Consider the following 23,049-nt stretch of genomic DNA (forward strand, 5'->3'; position numbering starts at 1 on the left):
CTCTCTAAGCAGAGGCTATCCAAGTGGATAGTCGAGGCCATATTACATGCCTACAGGCACAGTGGCTTCCCGATTCCTCCGGCTGCCAGGGCGCACTCTGCACGGGGCGTGGTAGCCTCATGGGCATCACTGAAGGGCGTGCCCCTTTCAGACATATGCAGCGCAGCCTCCTGGGCTTCCAGCTGCACCTTCACCAGGTTTTACCGTCTTAATGTCGTCCCACATAATCCTGTGGCGACGGCTGTCATTCCAGGCCCGTCGCAGCAGCACTGGGTACGGGTAGGCACTCCTCATGACCTGGTTGGTATTAGTCATCCATGTGCTGAAAGCACCGCCTCTGGCGGTCAGTAGAAACGAAATAGAACGAGGGTTATGTATATAACCGCGGTTCTATGAGTTTCGGATGACCGCCAGAGCTTGGCAGTCACTCGGAGTGTACACGAGAAGATTTGCCAAGAGGTCACTTCCTGGGTTTACCGGTCTTTTATGCCGGGGTCACGGGGTGACGTCACCCAGGTCACACGTGACTTTGTTGTTACTATTACTCGACCTGCACGTTCGTGTGATGGATATCCATGTGCTGAAAGCACCGCCTCTGGCGGTCATCCGAAACTCATAGAACCGCGGTTATATACATAACCCTCGTTTTAGCGAAGATGATCTGTATTCAAGTGATGGATGTTTAGAGAGACGGTTCGGCCAATGATGTAATTTTTGCCAGCAGTGAATATTGTAGAAGCAATATGATATGGAGCGCTGTTTTACTGAATATCAGCATGGCTGTGATTTGGTCGCAGAGCGAGTGCTGTAGTTAATCACAGCCGTGCGGATATTCAGTACAACAGCACGACCTTGAGTGTGATGGCTTATTATTATTATTTTTTTTTAATTCTATCCACATTCACTGGATATGAGCAGTTGCGCGCTCTGATTGGCTACTCTACTACTAGGTTATCAGCTCATATACCGTGAGTAGAGAAAAACAAAATGGCAGAGCGTGTTGCTGAACCAACCGAGGACGAAATAAAAACTCTACTCGAAAATAACGCCCCCCCCCAAAAAAAAAAAAACACCCCCACAAAATATGGAATAAAAGTATTTCTTTATAAGAACATATCTCCCCCCCCCAAGAATTATTATAGTATTTTCCACAAATTGCTCCTGTCATTTCGCCGGTTTGTTTACATCCTTAGTGGAAATGATTTTGTCAGACGTTCTGTATAAAGTTTTTAGTTATCACATTTGCAGAATTAAAAATAAAAATGCTCTTTCTCAAAATCCATTAAATGTGGGTAGAATAAACCAGTTATTCCATTCAGTCTCGTCATACATGGATTACAGTGCTGAGCGTAAATGAGTATACCCCCTTTGAAAAGTAACATTTTAAACAATATCTCAATGAACACAAACCATTTCCAAAATGTTGACAAGACAAAGTTTAATATAACATCTGTTTAACTTCTCATCTCATTATCTCTAGCCGCTTTATCCTTCTACAGGGTCGCAGGCAAGCTGGAGCCTATCCCAGCTGACTACGGGCGAAAGGCGGGGTACACCCTGGACAAGTCGCCAGGTCATCACAGGGCTGACACATAGACACAGACAACCATTCACACTCACATTCACACCTACGGTCAATTTAGAGTCACCAGTTAACCTAACCTGCATGTCTTTGGACTGTGGGGGAAACCGGAGCACCCGGAGGAAACCCACGCGGACACGGGGAGAACATGCAAACTCCACACAGAAAGGCCCTCGCCGGCCCCGGGGCTCGAATCCAGGACCTTCTTGCTGTGAGGCGACAGCGCTAACCACTACACCACCGTGCCGCCCCCTCTGTTTAACTTATAACGGGAAAAAATAAGGTTAATAATATAACTTAGATTACACATTTTTTTTCAGTTTTACTCAAATTAGGGTGGTGCAAAAATGAGTACACCCCACAACAAAAACTACTACATGTAGTACTTTGTATGGCCTCCATGATTTTTAATGACAGCACCAAGTCTTCTAGGCATGGAATGAACAAGTTGGTGACATTTTGCAACATCAATCTTTTTCCATTCTTCAACAATGAGCTCTTTTAGTGACTGGATGCTGGATGGAGAGTGATGCTCAACTTGTCTCTTCAGAATTCCCCACAGGTGTTCGATTGGGTTCAGATCAGGAGACATACTTGGCCACTGAATCACTTTCACCCTGTTCTTCTTCAGAAATCCAACAGTGGCCTTAGATGTGTGTTTAGTCATGTTGGAAAAGTGCACGACGACCAAGGGCACGGAGTGATGGTAGCATCTTCTCTTTCAGTATAGAGCAATACATCTGTGAATTCATGATGCCATCAATGAAATGCAGCTCCCCGACACCAGCAGCACTCATGCAGCCCCACATAAGGACACTGCCACCACCATGTTTCACTGTAGGCACCATGCATTTTTCTTTGTATTCCTCACCTTTGCGACGCCATACAGTTTTGAAGCCATCAGTTCCAAAAACATTTATTTTGGTCTCATCACTCCAGAGTATAGAGTCCCAGTAGTCTTCATCTTTGTCAGCATGGGCCCTGGCAAACTCTAAGCGGGCTTTTTTGTGCCTGGGCTTTAGGAGAGGCTTCTTTCGTGGACGGCATCCATGCATGCCATTCCTCTGCAGTGTACGCCGTATTGGGTCATGGGAATAGTCACCCCAGTTTGGCTTTCTACTTCTTTAGCTCAGCCTTTCTCAACCGGGGTGCCGTCAAAAAATTATATATTCTAACACTGAAATAAATAAAATGAATTAAAATTCCAAAAAACGATAGTTACACTAATGCAGATCATCGCTGCCTCATGCATCATCAAAATTTGTCTCACGGCCCCCTTTCCCATGTCACATCATCACTGCCGGGGTCAGCGTATGGTCAGCGTGACTGCGTATATTTTATATGGGGGTGCCTTGAGAATTTGCATACTTCTGAAGGGTGCCGTGACTGAAAAAAGGTTGAGAAACGCTGCTTTAGATAACTGCAGTGAACTTGCATGCCGATTTTCTTCAACCCTTCTCATCAGAAGATGCTCCTGTCGAGGTGTTAACTTCCGTGGACGATCTGGACGTCTCTGTGAGATGGTTGCAGTTCCATCTTTCTTAAATTTTTGTACCACTTTTGCTACAGTATTCTGACTGATAAGTAAAGCTTTGCTGATCTTCTTGTAGCCTTCACCTTTGTGGTGGAAAGAAATTATTTTCTTTGGGGAATTCTGAAGAGACAAGTTGAACATCACTCTCCATCCAGCATCCAGTCACTAAAAGAGGTCATTGTTGAAGAATGGAAAAAGATTGATGTTGCAAAACGTCGCCAACTTGTTCATTCCATGCCTAGAAGACTTGGTGCTGCATTAAAAATCATGGAGGCCATACAAAGTACTAGATGTAGTAGTTTTTGTTGTGGGGTGTCCTCATTTTTGCACCACTCTAATTTGAGTAAAACTGAAAAATGTGTAATCTAAGTTATATTATTAACCTTACTTTCACGGTACAAGTTAAACAGATGTTATATTAAACTTTGTCTTGTCAAAATTTTGGAAATGGTTTGTGTTCATTGAGATATTGTTTAAAATGTTACTTTTCAAAGGGGGTGGACTCATTTACGCTGAGCACTGTATAATGTAGATTCATTTTTACTCAAGGATGGAAGAAACATTATTTGAAGTATTTGGTTCATTATTTACCAAAAAGTGCATGAATTATTTTATTTTAACATCTTGCTCATGTAACTAATGCGATAATTTTGGGTTCTTATTGTAAAAAGTGTTAAATTGACTCATCTCTTTTACACATTTTAAACATCACTGCTGTTAAAGCTGATTTGTCTGCTGTTATAAAGCCTATGTCTAGATTTCTCATCATTTGCTGTGTGTGTGTGTGTGTGTGTGTGTGTGTTGCAGCACATACATTTCCGTGCTGACGGTGAGGATTTCACAAGAGCCTCCATCACATTAGGCCAGTTGTTTCTCTGACCTGGTCAAAGCAAATTGAAAATAGGTTTGCCTGGAAAAATGATTAATACACTGACTATACATCTTGGTTGCGTGCCTGCAGAGCTACAGTTAAATCTACATACGTCAAACCTGCAAAGTGCCTCCCGTGTAAGAATGAATGACATCTCTGCGGGGGCTAAAAAAAAAAAAAAAAAAGCAGCCGTCACTCCAAGATGTATGTGATTAACTTCAAACTGTAGGTGTTAAACAAAACAGAAGATGACTATCTAGATGGTTATCTCAGTCAGGAACACGCTCACACACCCCCACACTTTTTTATATAAAAAGACAGCCATTACCAAAAAACCAAAGAGAAAAAAAAAAATCCGATTTTGAACACGTCTTTAAATCAGGCCTATTCCACAAGACAAAGGAGAGGAAATAAAACATCAAGAGCTCCAAACAGCGATTCTCTCACACACTTAAATGCCTTGAGAACCTGCTACGATGGCCTCATGGCCTCGAAGAGCACAATGACATCACATCAGACCCGAGCTCATGTCCAGCTACGTGTGAACAATTATTCCTTTCAGAGAGGATGTGCTGGAGCTGGGTGTCTGACTGTCTTGCATGCTGGATATGTGCGAACAGGAAGTGACATCATCAAGCCATCAAGATAAAGCCACACTTGGCCAATTGTGCATCTTTAGCATTCAGGCTTCATCAATTTACGTTTGATTTCCATGTACTGGAGCGACATGTTTCTTAACCAGGCTTCTCTTTGCATTTTTCTGGCCCTGAAATAGGCTCCGCCCACAGTTTGGGTAAAGAATGGAGCTTCTCGTTTAAATCAGGGCTTTGAACCAGAATTTTTTTCCTATTGGTTCGTTCCGAACAGAAACGGAATTTTAACGTTTCCGGTTTTGGGTTCCACCATTAAATAGACGTTCCCGAACCGGTTAGAACAAAAAAATTTCGTTCCCGGAACGGTTAATTACGTTCCCTGTCAGCTGTTTAACAAATGGCTATAAAATTATGTCTCTGTCTCATCCAGCTTAAGCCAAATGTAGGCTAATTCTATTACAACCTTCATTAAATAAGACAAGAAATAATTCAAAACAATTATTATTTCAAATGTTGGCGATTTGGATTCTCAGCATGTCTTCCCATCTACACAAACAGAAAAAGTGCCAAAAATGAAAGATAATTTGTTTAGTGTGTTACCAAAGGCTAGTCAGGCCCTATGCATTGATAGGCTAACAGAGGTTAACGTCATTTAATGTTCGCGAGCCTCTCATTAACGTGGACAAATATATTGATATCGTGTTTGAAACTGACGTTTTCGAATAACGATAGACTGCAATATTTACCTCTTATTTAAGATGTGGAGACGTGATAGTAGTCCACCCTCCCGCTCTCTCCATTCAGTCAGCGAATGTCACACAGGAAGTGAACCCCAGCAGGTCATAGAAACTTGTGCAGGAGAAGAATGACTTTTTTTATTTGTAGGCTACGGAAACTTTGAGGAACAAAATAAAAACCGGTATTAACCAGTTACCATTATTTTTAATAAGCGTTTCTGTTCCGGAACATAAAAAATAAAGTTTCTGGTTTCGTTTCTGTTCCATGTGAAATAGAAAAAGTTCCCGGTTTTCGTTTTCGTTCCTTGAACCGGTTCAAAGCCCTGGTTTAAATTAAAAAAAAAAAAAAAAAAATCTCCTAAATCAACAAACAAAATTTCAGTACAGGGGGTGTGGTTTGTTTGCGTCAGTATTTTAGTCAATGTTTTCGCTTTAAAGAAGGAACATGCATTTTTATACCGTAGCACTGTATTAATACAGTAAGTACGACAGGAGAATATAATAATAAGACAAGCACGCGTGAAGTGTTGAAAAAAGAGGAACTTCATTTTGTTTTGAGAAGGGACATGAAATTTTCAAGAGAATGCATGTACGTACGTGGCTCGCACCATCGCTAACCGTACAGATCGTGCATCGTCATGATAGTGAAACTTCTTCCCACTAATCAGATCGGGTTCACAACAGAGAAACACATGTACATGTAACGTATGCTGCTAAGTTGTAACAGAGTGTACAGAGGTTTAAATTAATAATACAGCCTACATGGCACAATGTGAGGAGCAGGTTTTGTTGTTGCTTGCAATGGCAGCGAGCACCATTTTTGGTTTTGCAATGGCCTCATCATCATCATCATCGTTATAATACAAGCTTTGTGGTAAACATGAGTGTGATATCATTAAGATACCAACATCTTGAGCTCTACTCATTTGCTAATACTGGAAAAAAAAAAAAAAAGGCTGACATTGTAAAAACACCTAATAAAACACAGAAAATTGTATACAATCGATGGATGAAAATACAATCAAGAGAATATAACAGTGAAGGAAATTATTGACCTGTGAGGTTCATGACTCGTGTTGTAACTAACACTAAACGATGGCCTTTAAAATGACTTTTAAACCAAAATACTGTCTCTATGCGGAGTTTAAGCATCGGTGACGAAGAATTTCTCAAATGTGCTTAAATCAGGGGTGGACAAATCACTCGCCTGGACAGACAGGACAAGCAAATTTCACGTTCGGGCTGTAAAGGCGGAATCATACGTGCTTTATATATAATATTATATGCGCAAGATGGCTGCTACGTGTCCTGCAGTCGCCTGCGCACGTCCTCAGAAATCAATGTCTGCGTTGTAAATAGCTGAGGCGGAATAGCACCATGTGACACTGCATTCGCTACTAACTTAAAAACAAAACCTAGCATCATCGCATCACCACAAATCATATACATACTGCTCTACACAGTTACTGAGTCTGCTTTTCTTATTACGCCGAGTGTTTTAATTTTAAAATGCTCTCACGAAGCCTACTGAATGGTCCAGCCTATTGGCTTTTCCCGATTAGTAAATACTTTTGAATCTAAAGTCGATTTGAGACGCGGCTAATGACGACCATCACGACGACGGTGAAAAGTTCAGTGGAACCGAGCTCGTCTGTCCGTTTAACATGCTGTACATACATAAAATTAACGTTCAACATTTTACAGTTTGACTTGGAATCCCGTAGGACGGGGACGTTTCAGCTCGGACATGCCATGCACAAAAAAAGGTCACACGTCAAGTACAAACCCAGGCTTTATTCGTTTATTCATAGTTGCCCAGCAGAGAAGTAGGTTTAAAAACTTGCGGGGGGGATACTTATATTTGGTAAATATCTTTAAACTTCACTGCTTGCTGTAGTGCAAACATCTTAAATGTTGTAACCGTCACATTTACTTCAAAACCCGACCACCTGCCGCACTACACACATCGGCTGAAGAGCGATCTGGCAAACGGCGTAACGCGAGGACCGATCATTATATCTCGTACATAATGCCTCGCTAACTTTTTGTCTGGTTGCAAAAACAACGTGCAAAACTGATAATGTTTGTTAACAATAGTCTATACCGGTATTAATACACTTAACCAGCTTACAGTGATGCCACTTTTTCAGCTTTAGTCAGTCAATCAGTTTTCCGGGCAACGAAAATACAAGCCTGGGCAGCACACGAGAGCGTTTACTTGTCCGATGGGCTAGTTAACGAATTTGTGATTTGTCCACCTCTGTTAGTAAACAGTACATAATCAACACAGCCAACATAATACACCGAAACACTACTGAGGATTGTTTTAAACTGGTTATGATGAAAATGGATTTCCTGCCATTGACTATAAACAGAAGGAATATCTCTGAACATATAAACATACAGAAAGACACCGATGGTCCACAAGGAGGAGAGGGGGAGGGAAAAAAACCAAAAAAACCCCACGGTCTGCGCTAGAGCAGGCCTGAGATACACATCTGCAGCGTTTCAGAGACTTCAGATTAGCTTAATACTTTACTCCGTAAATCATTAACTTAAATTAAATTTACGTATGAATCAATCAGTAACAGGATTCAAAAGTGTAATTTGAAAGCGCTCCTAATGAGCAGGTGTGTTGGATAAGCCGTCCGTGTAGGTCTATATCATGATACCAGTTTTAGTCATTTCAAACTTTGCAGAGAGAGAGAGAGAGAGAGAGAGAGAGAGAGAGAGAGAGACACACACACACACACACACACACACAGATCCAAGTCCACGTGGGTCAGACAGCAGCAGACGAGTGACGTTCTACTACTGAGTCCGGAGCTGATAGTCTGCAAAGAAACAAGGAAATGAGGCACGCTTAATTAAACAGTTCCAAACGGCAGGAAATTGGGGGTGGGGAGTGATAGGAAAAAAAAAAAGTTAATTGTGGCAGCTGAGCTTTCCACCCGGCCGACCAAGAGCACAATGCAAAATAAAACGGGGTTTGGAGACGTGAGATAACCTGATGATTCTCACTTAAATTCAGGATATGAGACGTGAGAGAAACAGGTGATATCTGCTCCACAGTGAATACACAGATCATCAGCTTGTGCACAATAAAGGTCTTGTACTTTGTGTTCTCAAGCACTAAGTGTTTTCGGCCTTCTGAATAGCATAAAATATATTAGCATTTGATGAAAAAAAATATATGTGCTTGATTATAATTAACAAGAAAACACTGTTTCTTTTGCAGTCCAATAACAAAAAGACCTTGCTATGGTGAGATACTAAACACAAAAATAACTTCCATCTAAGGAAAACTGGATGTTCATCTTTGCCCCTTTTCCACCAAAGCAGTTCCAGGGCTGGTTCGGGGCCAGTGCTTAGTTTGGAACCGGGTTTTCTGTTTCCACTGACAAAGAACCGGTTCTGGGCCAGAAAAACCGGTTCCAGGCTAGCACCAACTCTCTGCTGGGCCAGAGGAAAGAACCGCTTACGTCAGCGGGGGGGTGGAGTTGTTAAGACCAACAACAATAACAAGACCGCGAAAGATCGCCATTTTTAAGCGACGAGAAGCAGCAGCTGTACAAACGCGAAGTCATCCATTATTATTATTATTATTGTTGTTGCTGCGGCTTCTTCCGTGTTGTTTTTGCTTTGATATTCGCGCCAAGGTTTATGCAAACGTAGTGACGTAACTGACGTATACAGCAGCGTAATGACGTGGCTTCCCTTAGGCCAAAAAAAAAAAAGTGTGTTTTTCTGGTAACATGAAATACTAAAATAAGGTCGGTAGGTAGGAAAAAGGTTTTTTTTTCTTAATTTTTTTTTTTATATTGTTCGAAAAAATTAACACAAGTAAACATCTTACAAAATAGCATTTTGGCACAGAATCCTTTATACCACGCATTATAATAAAATAAAGTGTTCTAAATCTTTAAACGAATAAAAAAAAAATATCGCAAGAGTTCGAGTTATGATCTACGGAAGCGTATTGCTGCCACACTTAAAAAAAAAATTGGCTTAGAATCAAGTAATTACGTGAAAAGATATTGTTAACAAAGTTATCACGTTTTTACAATATATTTATCATGTAATAACATCACGTAATTTCATGATACGAAATTATCACGTTATTTCATGATATTTTCATGTAATAACATGAAAACACCTTATCAAGAAATAACGTGAAAATAACGTCCTAGGCTAGGCTACTTCCATTAAAAGCAGACGGCCTAGCCTAGCCTACTGTAGAACTTGGGTCGAGCAAAAACATGGCTGAATCCTGAATGACTCCTATTTGTATAAATAGGGGACTACATAGGCGGCAAAACGTAGTGTTTTTCCCTGCCATGGAAGTGCACTTGTATACTGAAGAGGAAGCAATTTGCATTACAGCCTTGAATGAGGGTTCAAAATGGCGGCTCGGCTCAGTTTTGCCTTCCTCCTTCAGTATACAAGTGCGCTTCCATGTTTATGCAGGAGGGCTGATAGAAGTGGCGAAACATTTTACTTTTTATCGTTTCTTTCACAACTTGAATGCGTTGAAAAAAAATTATGACAAACTAACGCCGCTTACACTAAAATATCGAGGGAAATTTGTAATAAAAACTTTACGGTCGGCAATTTCGCCGCCGAACTTCTCGGTCGGTCAGGTTACCGGAAACACACTATTTTTTTTTAATTTGGCCTTAGCACCGCGAGCTATAGAAAAGCAAACTGGTTCTCAGCTGGCTCGCAAATTGAACGAGTTGTGAACCAGCACCGGCCCCGAACCAGCCCTGGAACTGGTTTGGTGGAAAAGGGGTACTTGAGATTTTGGAAGCCAGTGTGGTGCAAATAACCCTGTATTACCCAGTGTGTGCATGTCTATGTTAATGCATTAACGTGAGACGCAAAAACCAGATTAAGACCGTCCTTAAGGACAAGACTATATAAATTAAGACTCGAGGCCTTGAATTTACGCAAATGTGATTTCAGACTCGCCGTTTCTCACCATTAATTAAATAATCGAGTTCAGTGTTAAACTAGAGAAAGTACAGAATGTCCCATCTTACTATTGACTCAGCACAGCATCTCTGCAGTGAGCAAAGTTCGATCTTCTTCTTCTCAAACATCCTCTTTTCACAAAAAACATTGCATCTCTACACACAACTCACTCTCTCTCTTGCTCATCTGACTTGTACTGAATTGCCTAATTGTTGCCCAATACCTGTAACACTCTGCAAAACAATGATAAATATAGTGCCAGGAAGACTGTGTGAGAACTTTTGTGTGCGTGTGTGTGTGGAGTAAGCATCTTCTTACCACAGACACTTTATTTTTGCTTGTGGTATTATTTTTAAAAACTGGGACTATAACTTTTTGTTGCTGTTGTTGTTTTTTTCCCCTCTTTATCTCATAATGTCATGAGTGGTACTGTAACAGATAAAAGGCTTACTGTCGTCATCATCATAATATAGGAGTTGACATGAGTGATTGTGTTTACCTCCATTCTGGGTGATGTATCGTACCCATGGGAGAGCTTGGTATCCGCTCTTCTCGATGATCTTCAGGTAACGTACCTGTTTAATAAAAAACAAGATCAACTGTGAGCTACTGCTCACTTACGTATCCCGCCCACCACTCTCGCTTATATCAGAACGCAAGCAATCGAAGGAACAGGACGCTTATTATGAACGTTGACTTCAACAAATAATGAACCCTGAAACAAGTAAAGTAAAGAGCAGTCAGTGCGTTTACATGCACATCCAAATCGAGCTACTGTCGGTAATCGAGCTAAGGGTCCCAGCAGGGGTGCCAGAGAAATCCAATCCTACATGCACACAAGGAAATCAAGCTGTTGTGTGAGGTACATTGTGCACCCGAGCCACAGGTGGCGCTACACGCCCCATCGTGTTGGTACACTTCCGGTTGTCGTCATGAAGAAGAGCTATTCAAGAGTATAAACAAAAAGTTATTGCAGTGTTGCCAGATACTGCTGACGTTTTCCAGCCCAAAACATGTTCAAATCCGCCAAAATGCACTTAAAATCGCCCAATCTGGCAACACTGGCAGTTCAGTGCTCAAGCTGTTAGGCTTGCTCTAACAGACTGTATGGCTACAAACTGTCCTGCGCAGACCACTGTTTTGTAAGACAACTTATTTTGCACAATTGTATATTTTTCTAAAGTCCATTTTTTGCTTACAAAAAATATTTTTTTTGCTTACAATTTAACTTATGTCTTAATAAACGCACAAAAAGTTCAATTGTTTTGTTTTTATTGACATTCTTCAGATGTTGGACATACATACATACATACACACATATATATATATATATATATATATACACACACACTATATATATATATATATATATATATATATATATATATATATATATATATATACACACACACACGTGTGTGTATATATATATATATATATATATATATATATATATATACACACACACACACACACACACACAAATACAATGACTTGTTTATGTACACAATTCACAGCTATGCAACAGCTGTACAGATGTATTTGGTGATACAGTAAGTGAGCTAAATTTTAACAGTGCAAACAATGCCACAAAAAGAAAAGATTCATGCCGTTGTCATGATTCGTTGTCATGCCGACTGAGGCTGTCATGTTTCCCGCTTGTGGTCTCGTCACTCGTCACTTCCGGAAGGGGCAGTGCTGAAGTAAGTAGCTCGACTCCGTAGCTCGATAGGGTTTACATGCACCAAGTAGCTCGGCTACAATCGCATAATCTAGGTCGCGTAGCTCGATTACGAGAAATCAAGTTCAGTTCGATTTCAGCCGAGCTAAGGTGTTTCCATGGCATTTAGAACTTCGATTTCAGTCGAGCAACGGCAGAAATTCGATTTTCTCTATGTGCATGTAAACGCACTGAGTGTCTCTCCCCAGGGATTTCAAACAGCATCCTGGTAAACTGTCATTTTGAAAAAGCATTTTGCTTCTTGAAACAGCGTCAGAATCCACGCTATATGTGTCATAAATACATTCAGTCGGGAAACAAGAAGTCGATGTGGGACAGACCTGAAAACGGTATACATGGTATAGAACCCCCAAGCTGAAGCTCGGTACCAAATATCAAGCAGTTGTGATTTGTAGTTGCTGAGAAAAGTGTCAGGAAAATTTTGTAAATCCACGCTGGGTGTTTCGTAAATACATCCAGTCGGTAAACAGGAAGTTGATGTGCGACAGACCTGAAAATGGTATATATGGTACCGGTACAGAACCCCAAGCTGAAGTTTGGTACGAAGTGGCTATGATTTGCGGTTGCTGAGAAAAAAAAGGGTGTTTCGGATGGACGGAGATACGGACGGACAGACAGAGGTAAACCAGATTACCCCCCCTCCTTTGGAGCAGGGGTATAATAATTTAAAAGAAGAACAATTACCATTAAAATCAGTACAGATCAAGAGTAAGTGCTGGGAATTAAACTCAAAAGCCTTCACGTTAATAGTGTACAACCTTAACAGCTCAGCACCTACTACATTACTGTAATACATATCAGCAAAACAAATATGCATTATCATAATCATCATCATGAGCTACTTCTAAAATTGTGTGCTCTGATTGGTTCCTTGGCGGGTAGTATTTTCCTGTAATGCCCGTGGACGATTACAGACTTTCTTTCCAAGGTGCCGGCTTTCAACGTTGCAAAAAACAAAAACAAAAATAAATAAATAAATAAAATTTAACTAGAAATCAAAATGAAATAAAAAAAAGTGGCCCAACTTTCTTAGAACATCTGTCACGTATTACTCGAGCGGAGAAATAAATTCAGTTTCGAAGCCGCTAGCCGTTTATTCTGCATGTGTGACTCAACTACGTTACAAATATGATGTGACTGAAAGCAGCGTCACACCTCATGATGAGGACTGTCTAATTATAATCTTAGAAATTAAAAAAAAAAAAATTTGCCATATAATAAACTCCTCATTAACCTCACTTGCTCGGTCTTCTGATATTTTCCCGTAAAGACCTTGAGCTCCGTTAATAAGTAGTAACGCTTCTCAATCTAAAGTTCCTTAAGTAAACAAGTCAAACACTAGGGGGCGTGCTGTTACAGAAAAATAAATCAAGGATGGAGAGCTGAGATGTGGTCCAATGGGGCTTGTCCACTACCAACGCCGCTGAGTTGGGCTGAGCCGTGCGGTGCTGTTGGGGTTGCATTTCGACTACAACCGCGCTGAACCGTGCTGGCTGGAAGTGGGTGGACACATTGGGTGGAGTTAGCGAAAGTGGGTGGACGTCACGTGATGTCGTTAGGCGGCACAAACAGTGACATCAGTGACCTTTTAAGCGGTAGTCTCACAACCCAGAGAGTAAACAATAAACATGGAGGACATGGAGTCGTTAGTGTTGCTGGTCTTGGTGCTGTGGCTTGTTGTCACCGACAACGCCAACAGATACTGGCAAGCGCGTATAGATGAGGCGAGGCGCATAAGGCTTCAGAAAGAGACGGAACTTCTAGTTTTCTGATCATCATCATCTTTGTCGTAATTCTTCTTCTTCCGGGTTTACAGATCCCAGCGTGCTCGCGGGGCGTGTGTGGGCATGTGAGGACACTCCTCCTCACCAATCAGTGCACAGGGGAGTGTCTCCTCACGCCCCTAGCCCCACTCGGCTCGGTTGGGCTCACTTCAGCCCCACTCCAAAACCGTGCGAGTTTTGGGTGCTGAGTAAGGCTGAAGTGAGCTCAGTCGTGCTGCTCTGAGGTAGTCGAAACGTGAGCCGTGTCGGGCTGAAGTGAGCTGAAAAAGGGTAGTGGAAAAGGCCCACAAGTTACTTTCGCCATCCTGAATTTGGTCATTTTCCAATAATGTCTCATATACCACAACAATTAATTAAATTAATTTAAAAAAAAAAAAAGACAAAATCGCAATTTTTGTCCAACAACCAAAAGACAAAGCCCTTCCATCCTGTGATGGAAAACGTACAGCTTTACAGCTTCTGACACTGGAGACTCCTTCCAAAAATGCCATCCAAGTCCCTGCACAAGTCATTATACTACAGAAAGAATAAAATTAAAAGAGCTGCTGTTATGGAAAATTAACCAATACCTTCTGACTACTCCGAATCGAGCGTTTGGTGGTATAATTAGCCATTAACACACTATGTGACAAAAACTAAAAATTGCGCTGAGGACGTTGTGGCACCAAAGCCTGGGAAAGTGTCTAAGTGGCACACAGGAAGCATTTGAAGAAGTGAGATTGAGGAAATGGCAACTCGCTTCCCTGCAGAGATATTGAGACATGCTCCATGACCTTGATAGTCAGCTGTTGCATCACTGTATCTTTGCACAATCGCACAGGAGAGAAAAGCAATATATAAAACGCGCTGAAAAGGCATTGCTCAAAAGCGGCTCAGATATTCTGAGGTGATCTAGTACACTGGGTGTTCTCCCAAAGTATACACATAGTAAAATTCGAAGCTCTGACATCTGGCTTTTTCTAACACTGTATTCCCGAAGGACAGACAGTTCAAAATAGTAAGTGTGTAGACAAAATAGCAACTGGGCATTCTTTTTTACAAGAAGCGTATTCAGAGTTCAGGACGCATCAATATAGGCTACAGGAGGAGTTTAAAAACAGTCTCCCAGGCTATTTCCAATCAAATTTGGTGGAGAACCCCACCAACGCAGAGTCGCTTCTGTGCATATTTCAGGCTGTGCATGTGGACTTTAGCTGGGTGCAGCAGTGCCACCCTGGGTGCAGCGTCCACTATTTAAAACTCATCAAAACCTCCCTCTGGACCGACCCAGGCGGGCCCGTATACACACTGGCACGGTGACGAGACGGTCACAACTTGAGATCTCCAAATGTGGCTTTGTGTTCACGGCCTTTCGGGCCACAGTGCATGTCAAAGTGGTGGTTAAGCAGCGCTTGGTTCATGTCAGAGGGTTTATGGAGTGCTGCGTCACTACAGCGCCAAGGCACAAGGCACTATAATGTCAAAACTGGCTCCACAAGATCGAGTGCACGGTTCTCATTTTACCAAAAATTCACCTTACAAGACAAGTGTAGACACTGTATGTGGTGCTCAAGATGTCTTTGGCTCGGCGTGTGTGTGTTTACTGCTGTGCGCTGGTCTTTCATTAACGCGGCATGGCCTAGTAGACCTTGTGGCCTATAGAGCATGTTTCGCAGTCAGGAGACAGACTCCCAGACCTTCACAGACATGCAGTCTAGTCACTTTTTCTCCCAAAAGCCTGCACTTGTAAATCTCTGCACATACTGAAGAGCTTGGTTGCAGAGTTAGTGGCCTGTACAAGCTACTTAACGGTGAGCAATGGGTTGAGGGACTCGTGACAGCCGAGACGAGCCCTCAAGCGCGAAACCTAATAAATTAAAAACATCGACACTGCAAGTAACAAGGAAATGGTTTACACTTATTCCACAAGATTGTCGCTGTTCTCAGTTCAGTCTAAAACGAGAGGTGTGGCTGTGAAGATGATAATCAAGATGCCTTGGTGTTTTGGTGGTAGAACCATCACCACAGGCTCATTCCAGACCTGTGAGCAAGCAATTAAGATGTATAATCTTTAAAATAAAAAATAAAAAACCACTTAATCATCATTGTGTATAACTGACTACATGAAAATTACAGGCCTTTATGCAAGGCCAGGCCCTAGCCTTTGAGACTGATTAACTGTTAAGGGTGACATCTAAGTGTGCGAGAGCAACCACTTTTTTTGGCCTCGCCATCCTTGAGACGAGACTGATCATGATCATAGCTCAGTGTCGGGGGAGGAGGAGAGAAAAAAAAACGATGCCACTTGCTTAAAGTGGTATCATGAATTTGAGAGCGGTGCCGCCTTGTGCTGTTATTACGGACGCTCTAAAATGCCACCCATAAAGTCTGGAACACAGCTCTTGCATGGCTGCAGAGAAACAGGGCTAAATCCAGCCATACTAGAGAAAAAGAAAATCCCTCTAAAACACTTTAAAAAAAAAAAAAAAAAAAAACGTCTGCTGTCACGGGGGCACAGACACACAGGAGGGAGTCTCCATTCACGGGCCATACAAGGACACCAGTAAAGCAGACAGACATGCTGACCACAGGAGAGAGACACAGAGAGGGAACGGGTGAGTGTGTATACGAGCGTAAGGGTTATCAAAGCATCCCTGAGGTTTCACCCCAAGGCAAGTCAGCAAGTTTTCTCAGCAGACGTCTGGCAGAGCAGGATCTTAAGCAGCACAGCTCTTAAAATCAGACAGAAATTCTAATCTTCAGTTCTTTTTCCAATTCAGCAGGAGGAGGGTGGTCATGAAATGCATCAAATTCAAATCCATACAGACTATGATGGGGATTCTTGTTTGGTACGAGGATACTCCTGTTTTTTTACCATCCCAAATATGTACCTTAAGAGTACACTGATTCAGTAGAACTATCAGAGCAATACTGGCCTGAAACTTTGGATCAGTTTTGGGACTTCTTGTTGTCGGCTGTCTATCGCTAGCGATGATGACTGCTTCATTATGATGTGCAGAAACGCAGGTCGGCCTGGCCAAGCCGCCACGCAATGTCTGGCCTTGTGAGCTCTTCTATGCTATTCTCCTCTCCTAATGAAGCGCCTTGCACGGTAAGGTAAGACAAACAATGTCGTGCCCCCATTGCGTTGTCTCTCTGGACCTCCAGACCTGACAGGTATGGAAGTTGCCCCGCAGTGACAACTGACTTGCTGAGTGATGCCATTCACTGGCTGTCTGAGTGGCTCTTCTGCATGCCACTTGGTGGTGTGCCATTGACCCTGTTGGGCTCATCTGCCACACTGCACCGAAAAGCACCCTGCTGCCAGCGCCTTATTGATGTACTATTTAACCCAGGCAGGTGCTACCACTCCGGGACCTGGGAGCAATGGTGATTCAGGGGTAACTCCACTTTCCCCAATACTCAAGTCCTCCCGGACTTGAGACTCACCACCGGTTGCAGTTTAAAATAATACCCAGGACTACAGAATGAAGCAGTTATTGGGACTGATTGAGTACTCAATAGAGAAACATGTCCAAGTGCTTGACTACCCAAATTCTTGAAAGAAGGGGGATGATTTTGTGCCAGTGGTATGTTTATATCATGTTGGTCTTGTTTTTTGCTTGGCTTTCTCAAATTACATTTCAGCCGTTAATTTTGTCCACTGCATCAACAAATGTGTCATACAAATGCCTCATTGTCTCAAACCATTCGTCAATATATGGCCAAACATGGCCAAGAACATGACCAAGAACTGCCTTACAGGAATAAGCCAGTTGAGAGACATGGTACATCTCTAACTCGTGACTAACTGCTTCAAATAGAATGTTAACAACCTTTAAAGATAACTCTGTGAATATTTTTCAATCCAGTGCAAAACCCAATATGTCAAAAAGCTTGTGGGGTAACAGTGTTGAAGTGTTCTTGCGTGAAACTGAGGCACAGATGTGCAAATACACTGAAGTGCAGAGAGCCGATTCGACTGCAGCCTCCGATATTCTGAAGCTTTTGGCCAGAAAAGCGCACAAGCATTAGCAGAGGAACATGCTGTGTCCAGAGCATTGTGTGGCTGAGACAACACTATGAAAGAAGTTAATCAAGTAGTGTTGTGTTAATGTTTCCCATCAGTATTTCCACTTCAATGGGTAACGAGGTTGAGGTACAGGTACGGTCTAGAAGAAGACTCGATTCTGTCCCAATGTAACCAATCACAATTTTTATATAATGAAGATTCCAGCTTTGTTTCTAGCAAGATTTAAAATATGTTATTGATTGATTTAACCCTTTCATGCATAAATTATTTATATGTAGATTCCTTTCTGTTATCTCTTTTATTTACTTAAAATTGCGCGAGATATTAATTTTGATTCTTTCTAAATATATGAGAAACAGGATAAACATTTTTTTAAATGAAATTTTCCAGTGTCCAAATTTTTTTTGGTAGACTCCTTTCTGTTTTTTTAAATGAATCAATCAGTGGATGGATGGAAACTTGGAGGGAGGGATGGAAACTTGGAGGGAGGAATGAGCAAACAGAACTTGCTCCAAGTTTCCATCCATTCAGTCATCCCTCCCTCCAAGTTTCCATCCATCCATCCCTCCATCCATTCACTCATCCCTCCCTCCAAGTTTCCATCCATCCATTCACCCATCCATCCCTCCAAGTTTCCATCCATCCATCTCTCCATCCATTCACTCATCCCTCCCTCCAAGTTTCCATCCATCCATTCACCCATCCCTCCCTCCAAGTTTCCATCCATTCACTCATCACTCCCTCCATGTTTCCATCCATCCATCCCTCCATTCACTCATCCCTCCCTCCAAGTTTCCATCCATCCCTCCCTCCAAGTTTCCATCCATCCCTCCCTCCAAGTTTCCATCCATCCCTCCCTCCATCCATTCACTCATCCCTCCCTCCAAGTTTCCATCCATCCATTCACCCATCCCTCCCTCCAAGTTTCCATCCATTCACCCATCCATCCCTCCAAGTTTCCATCCATCCATCCCTCCAATTTTCCATCCATCCATGCCTCCAATTTTCCATCCATCCATGCCTCCAATTTTCCATCCAGCCATGCCTCCAATTTTCCATCCATCCATGCCTCCAATTTTCCATCCATCCATCCAATTTTCCATCCATCCATCACTCCATCCATTCACTCATCCCTCCCTCCATTCACTCATCCCTCCCTCCAAGTTTCCATCCATCCATTCACCCATTCCTCCCTCCAAGTTTCCATCCATTCACCCATCGCTCCCTCCATGTTTCCATCCAACTATGGCTGAATCTACTCATCCATGTTTACTACTCCATCCATTCATCCATCCCTCCAAGTTTCCAACCAAGTTTTTATCCATCCATCCATCCATCCTACTCACTCATTGTTGTCATCAGTCATTTCCAAATCAGTATTAGGATTTCAACATGCATCGTATACATTTTGTGAACTTGTGTGATCTTGACTAACACAGAACACATTCTCTTGAACCATGAAGTCATCATGATGGTGATTTCCCACAGTCGCAACATCTGCAGAGAGCAGGCTCGGGTATTGTGAGGATGATACCCAGAGCTCTGACTATGATATTGCACCAAAAAAAAGTGTGATCAGTTCATCCATTTGTAAATGTCTGTTGTCTTAAGGAAAATTGAGCATATAATCTGATCAAAACAAAAAGGCAGCTTTGAGGCTGTAATGGGGGGAAAAAAAAAAACAAAAACAGGCGTACATAAAAATGAGAGAAATTAGCAGGAGGAAATCTCACACAAGTTAACTATTTAATTCGATTTGAGAAATGACTGATTCTTTCCTCATAATCCTGCTCATCAGGAGGGGGAAAATCGAGTTAAACGAGAGGTTTAGCGACTTTGAGTTCCGTGTGGGATGCTTAATACAACTTAATCCACAAGAGAGAGGAAATCTCCTCTGCTTCCCCAATTCATTCACTCCCTTTCAAAATCATATAAAATCAGCACTAATCGTATTGGCTGAGGAGTGGAGGAGCGTGAGGAGCAGATTGTACGGCTCCTTTAAAACCATCATGCTGAACTCTATGGAGCAAGGCAGGGCACCCAGAGTTCAGCCAAACTTTCAGCCACACACACACACACACACACTTCATTCTCAGTGATCAGTGACTTATTAACATGCTGTATACTTATAGTCACATATTAGAATACTATACCTTAAAAACCCAGCAATGTGAAATGACACTTTAAGGGTGTAAATGGAGAGGTTTTTAAGCTATACGTTCAGTGTAACTTAAATCAAGGCTTCATTCAGCGAATATGATCACTGCAGCCCTTAAAACACCATGCAAGTAGCCATTTCTCAGACAGCAAGACAGAGCAAATCACACTGCACAGATGGAATGGCGAATTTGGAAACACTGCCCTTGGAAAATTTCTGAAACTGACCAGGAGATCCTACCAAGGCAAGATACTCAGTGCGTTTACATGCACATAGAGAAAATCGAATTTCTGCCGTTGCTCGACTGAAATCGAAGTTCTAAATGCCATGGAAACACCTTAGCTCGGCTGAAATTGAACCGAACTTGATTTCTCGTAATCGAGCTACACGACCTAGATTATGCGATTGTAGTGGTGTGTCGTTCACGAACGAACCGTTCTTTTTGAACGAGTCTTCGAAGTGAACGACTAGAACTAGTTCGCGCTGCCTCTCGTTCTCGGTCGTTCGCGAATCAGCAGTCTCTGCTCGCTGGCAGCAGGGCGGTCTCTGAATCTCGGTCGTTGGCGAATCAGCAGGATCTGTTCAGTAGCAGAAGGGCGTCCAACTTGCATTTTGATCTGTGCAGAGCAGCGCCACTTTACTTCTTTAAGGGCTATCTGAGCCCTATTATCAGAGCGTTGACACATGCCAGGTCTTTAGTTTACAATTTAGAGCTCTCACTCAGCAATACATTTCAGTTCACAGCGAACGAGCTCAGCAGTTCGCGAACGAACGAACAGCCAGCAGCCAGCCTGCCTGCTGCCATACTGGGCTGGGCGCATAGCAACTAGTGGTGTGTCGTTCACGAACGAACCGTTCTTTTTGAACGAGTCTTCGAAGTGAACGACTAGAACAATGAATGATCATGAATGCAGCAGAGAGACATCGCAGGCTACTGTTCGCTGAATACGATGACTTGTAAAGTTGTTTATTCTCTGAAATGAGTGTTGCTGTTAAATAAGCAATTTTTTTTTTGCTTAATGGGTTTGAGAGAACAACTGCATAGCCGGCAGACCATGGCTCTACTAAAATAAATATAATAAATATAAAAACAGCTTTATTCTCATCTACATTTAATTAACTTTCAGAGCTTTGTTTATGTAGTCTTTTTCAGATAATGCTAGGATAATGTTTTTCTTCCATCTTTTTCTCAAGCACATTGTAATGTATGAGAATCTATTGTGGATGGCACCTCTGCCGCCTCTCGTTCACTCAAGATGAACTAAACTTCGGACGACAGCCATTGTTGTGCCGCTTTGGTGTGACGTCATCAAAATGAACGAGTGAACGAACTGAACGAACGAATTTCTTTGCTGAACTGACCGACATGAACGAACTGGCGGAAATGAATCGCCATGTCCCACCAATATGCGATTGTAGCCGAGCTACTTACCGTAGTGCATGTAAACCCTATCGAGCTACGGAGTCGAGCTACTTACTTCAGCACTGCCCCTTCCGGAAGTGACGAGACCACAAGCGGGAAACACGACAGCCTCGGTCGGCATGACAACAGTAGTAGCGAGCAGCAGAAGAGGTCAGGAGGAACAAACGAAGAAGAGAAAATGGCGAGCAGAAACGTGCACTTCTGGAGCAATGAGGAGACAGAGTTCATGCTCATTCAGCTTAAGGAGTTGAATATATTAAAATTCACGGACGGGAGAAAAACGCGCAATGGAGAACACGGAACTGATAACTTTGTTTACACGCTTGAATAGCTCTTCTTCATGACGACAACCGGAAGTGTACCAACACGATGGGGCGTGTAGCGCCACCTGTGGCTCGGGTGCACAATGTACCTCACACAATAGCTCGATTTCCTTGTGTGCATGTAGGATTGGATTTCTCTGGCACCCCTGCTGGGACCCTTAGCTCGATTACCGACAGCAGCTCGATTTGGATGTGCATGTAAACGCACTGACTGATGCAATTGTGTTTTAGTTATTTGCTGACGAAACAGACAGAGAAACAGCTGGCCTGAGCAGCAGTTAGAGAGCATTTATAAAGATTATATGCGACATAGATGGAGATTACATTTGGTTCAAATGCACCCAAGAGGCATTTAAACCAGGTTTAAATTTAAAAAATAAATAAATAAATAAATAAAAATCCAGATTTCTTACAAGTGTAAATACGTATGTAGCTCAAATCCATATACAACGATCAAATCCCTTCCTAATCAATACACTGCAACCCCACTATAACGAACTCCTTGGAGGACATCCAAATAGTTCGTTATACCGAAAAGTTTGTAATGGTGAAATGGACCCTCGTCATACCCCTCACTCACTCTTTCGTAAAACAAGGCCAAATGTGTTTAATTTAAAAGTTATGCTTAATTCACTTACATATTTACAAAGTAAAGGAAACTGAGTCAATGTCATTAAAACAAACAATGCAAATATTGTAAACTTTCAGCTACATAAAGTACGTGTGGCAGCAAGGGCGTGGTCGAGCATCAACTGTGAACGGCGAGGAGTAATGTGAGGAGTTACACCGGTATCTAATTACTTGCCGTTTATTAACATGTCTCTGTGCATCTTTCAGATGGTCAGTATGGGGCAGTTTCAGGCCAAGTTTACATTAGACCGTATCTGTCTCGTTTTCTTCGCGGATGCACTGTCCGTTCACATTAAAACGCCTGGAAACGGGAATCCGCCAGGGTCCACGTATTCAATCCAGATCGTGTCTGGTCCGGTGCTGTGTAAACATTGAGAATACGCGGATACGCTGTGCTGAGCTCTAGCTGACGTTGTCATTGGACAACGTCACTGACATCTACCTTCCTGATTCGCTGGCGTTGGGATCACACACACAGCGGCTCAGTCCCGAATCACTGCTCGTGCGCTTCACTCGCGCGCTCTGTGAGCTGCGCAGGGCCGGAGTGCGCACCCTCCAAAGGGCACTCGCTGTTCAGGGCGGAGTGATTTGGAGCGCAGGAGGAAGCGCCGAGCTGCACTGAGGTTTATTTACACATTTCAACCTCCTTCAGGCGCTTAAACTCAGTGAGAACATGAACATCACAGC

The 23,049-nt window shown here is 42.4% G+C and overlaps 1 protein-coding gene and 1 long non-coding RNA gene across 2 annotated transcripts in view; both read right to left on the reverse strand.

Annotated features, from left to right (window-relative positions):
* The window catches only part of LOC132871259 (uncharacterized), an 85,577-nt gene extending 81,425 nt beyond the window's left edge, over nt 1-4,152 (reverse strand). Inside the window, exons 1-2 of the long non-coding RNA XR_009651281.1 lie at nt 4,100-4,152; nt 3,931-3,996 (exon numbers count right to left, since the gene is read on the reverse strand). This is a non-coding gene — a long non-coding RNA (uncharacterized LOC132871259). The remainder of the gene's footprint in view (nt 1-3,930; nt 3,997-4,099) is intronic.
* Nucleotides 4,153-5,842: 1,690 nt separating this feature from the next.
* The window catches only part of ap1m1 (adaptor related protein complex 1 subunit mu 1), a 70,563-nt gene continuing 53,356 nt past the window's right edge, over nt 5,843-23,049 (reverse strand). Inside the window, exons 11-12 of the mRNA XM_060906319.1 lie at nt 10,791-10,866; nt 5,843-8,151 (exon numbers count right to left, since the gene is read on the reverse strand). Of these exons, the coding sequence (XP_060762302.1) occupies nt 8,129-8,151; nt 10,791-10,866 (99 nt within the window). The 3' untranslated portion in view covers nt 5,843-8,128. The remainder of the gene's footprint in view (nt 8,152-10,790; nt 10,867-23,049) is intronic.

Source organism: Neoarius graeffei, chromosome 23 (genome assembly GCF_027579695.1).
Source record: "Neoarius graeffei isolate fNeoGra1 chromosome 23, fNeoGra1.pri, whole genome shotgun sequence".
NCBI classification, from domain to species: domain Eukaryota; kingdom Metazoa; phylum Chordata; class Actinopteri; order Siluriformes; family Ariidae; genus Neoarius; species Neoarius graeffei.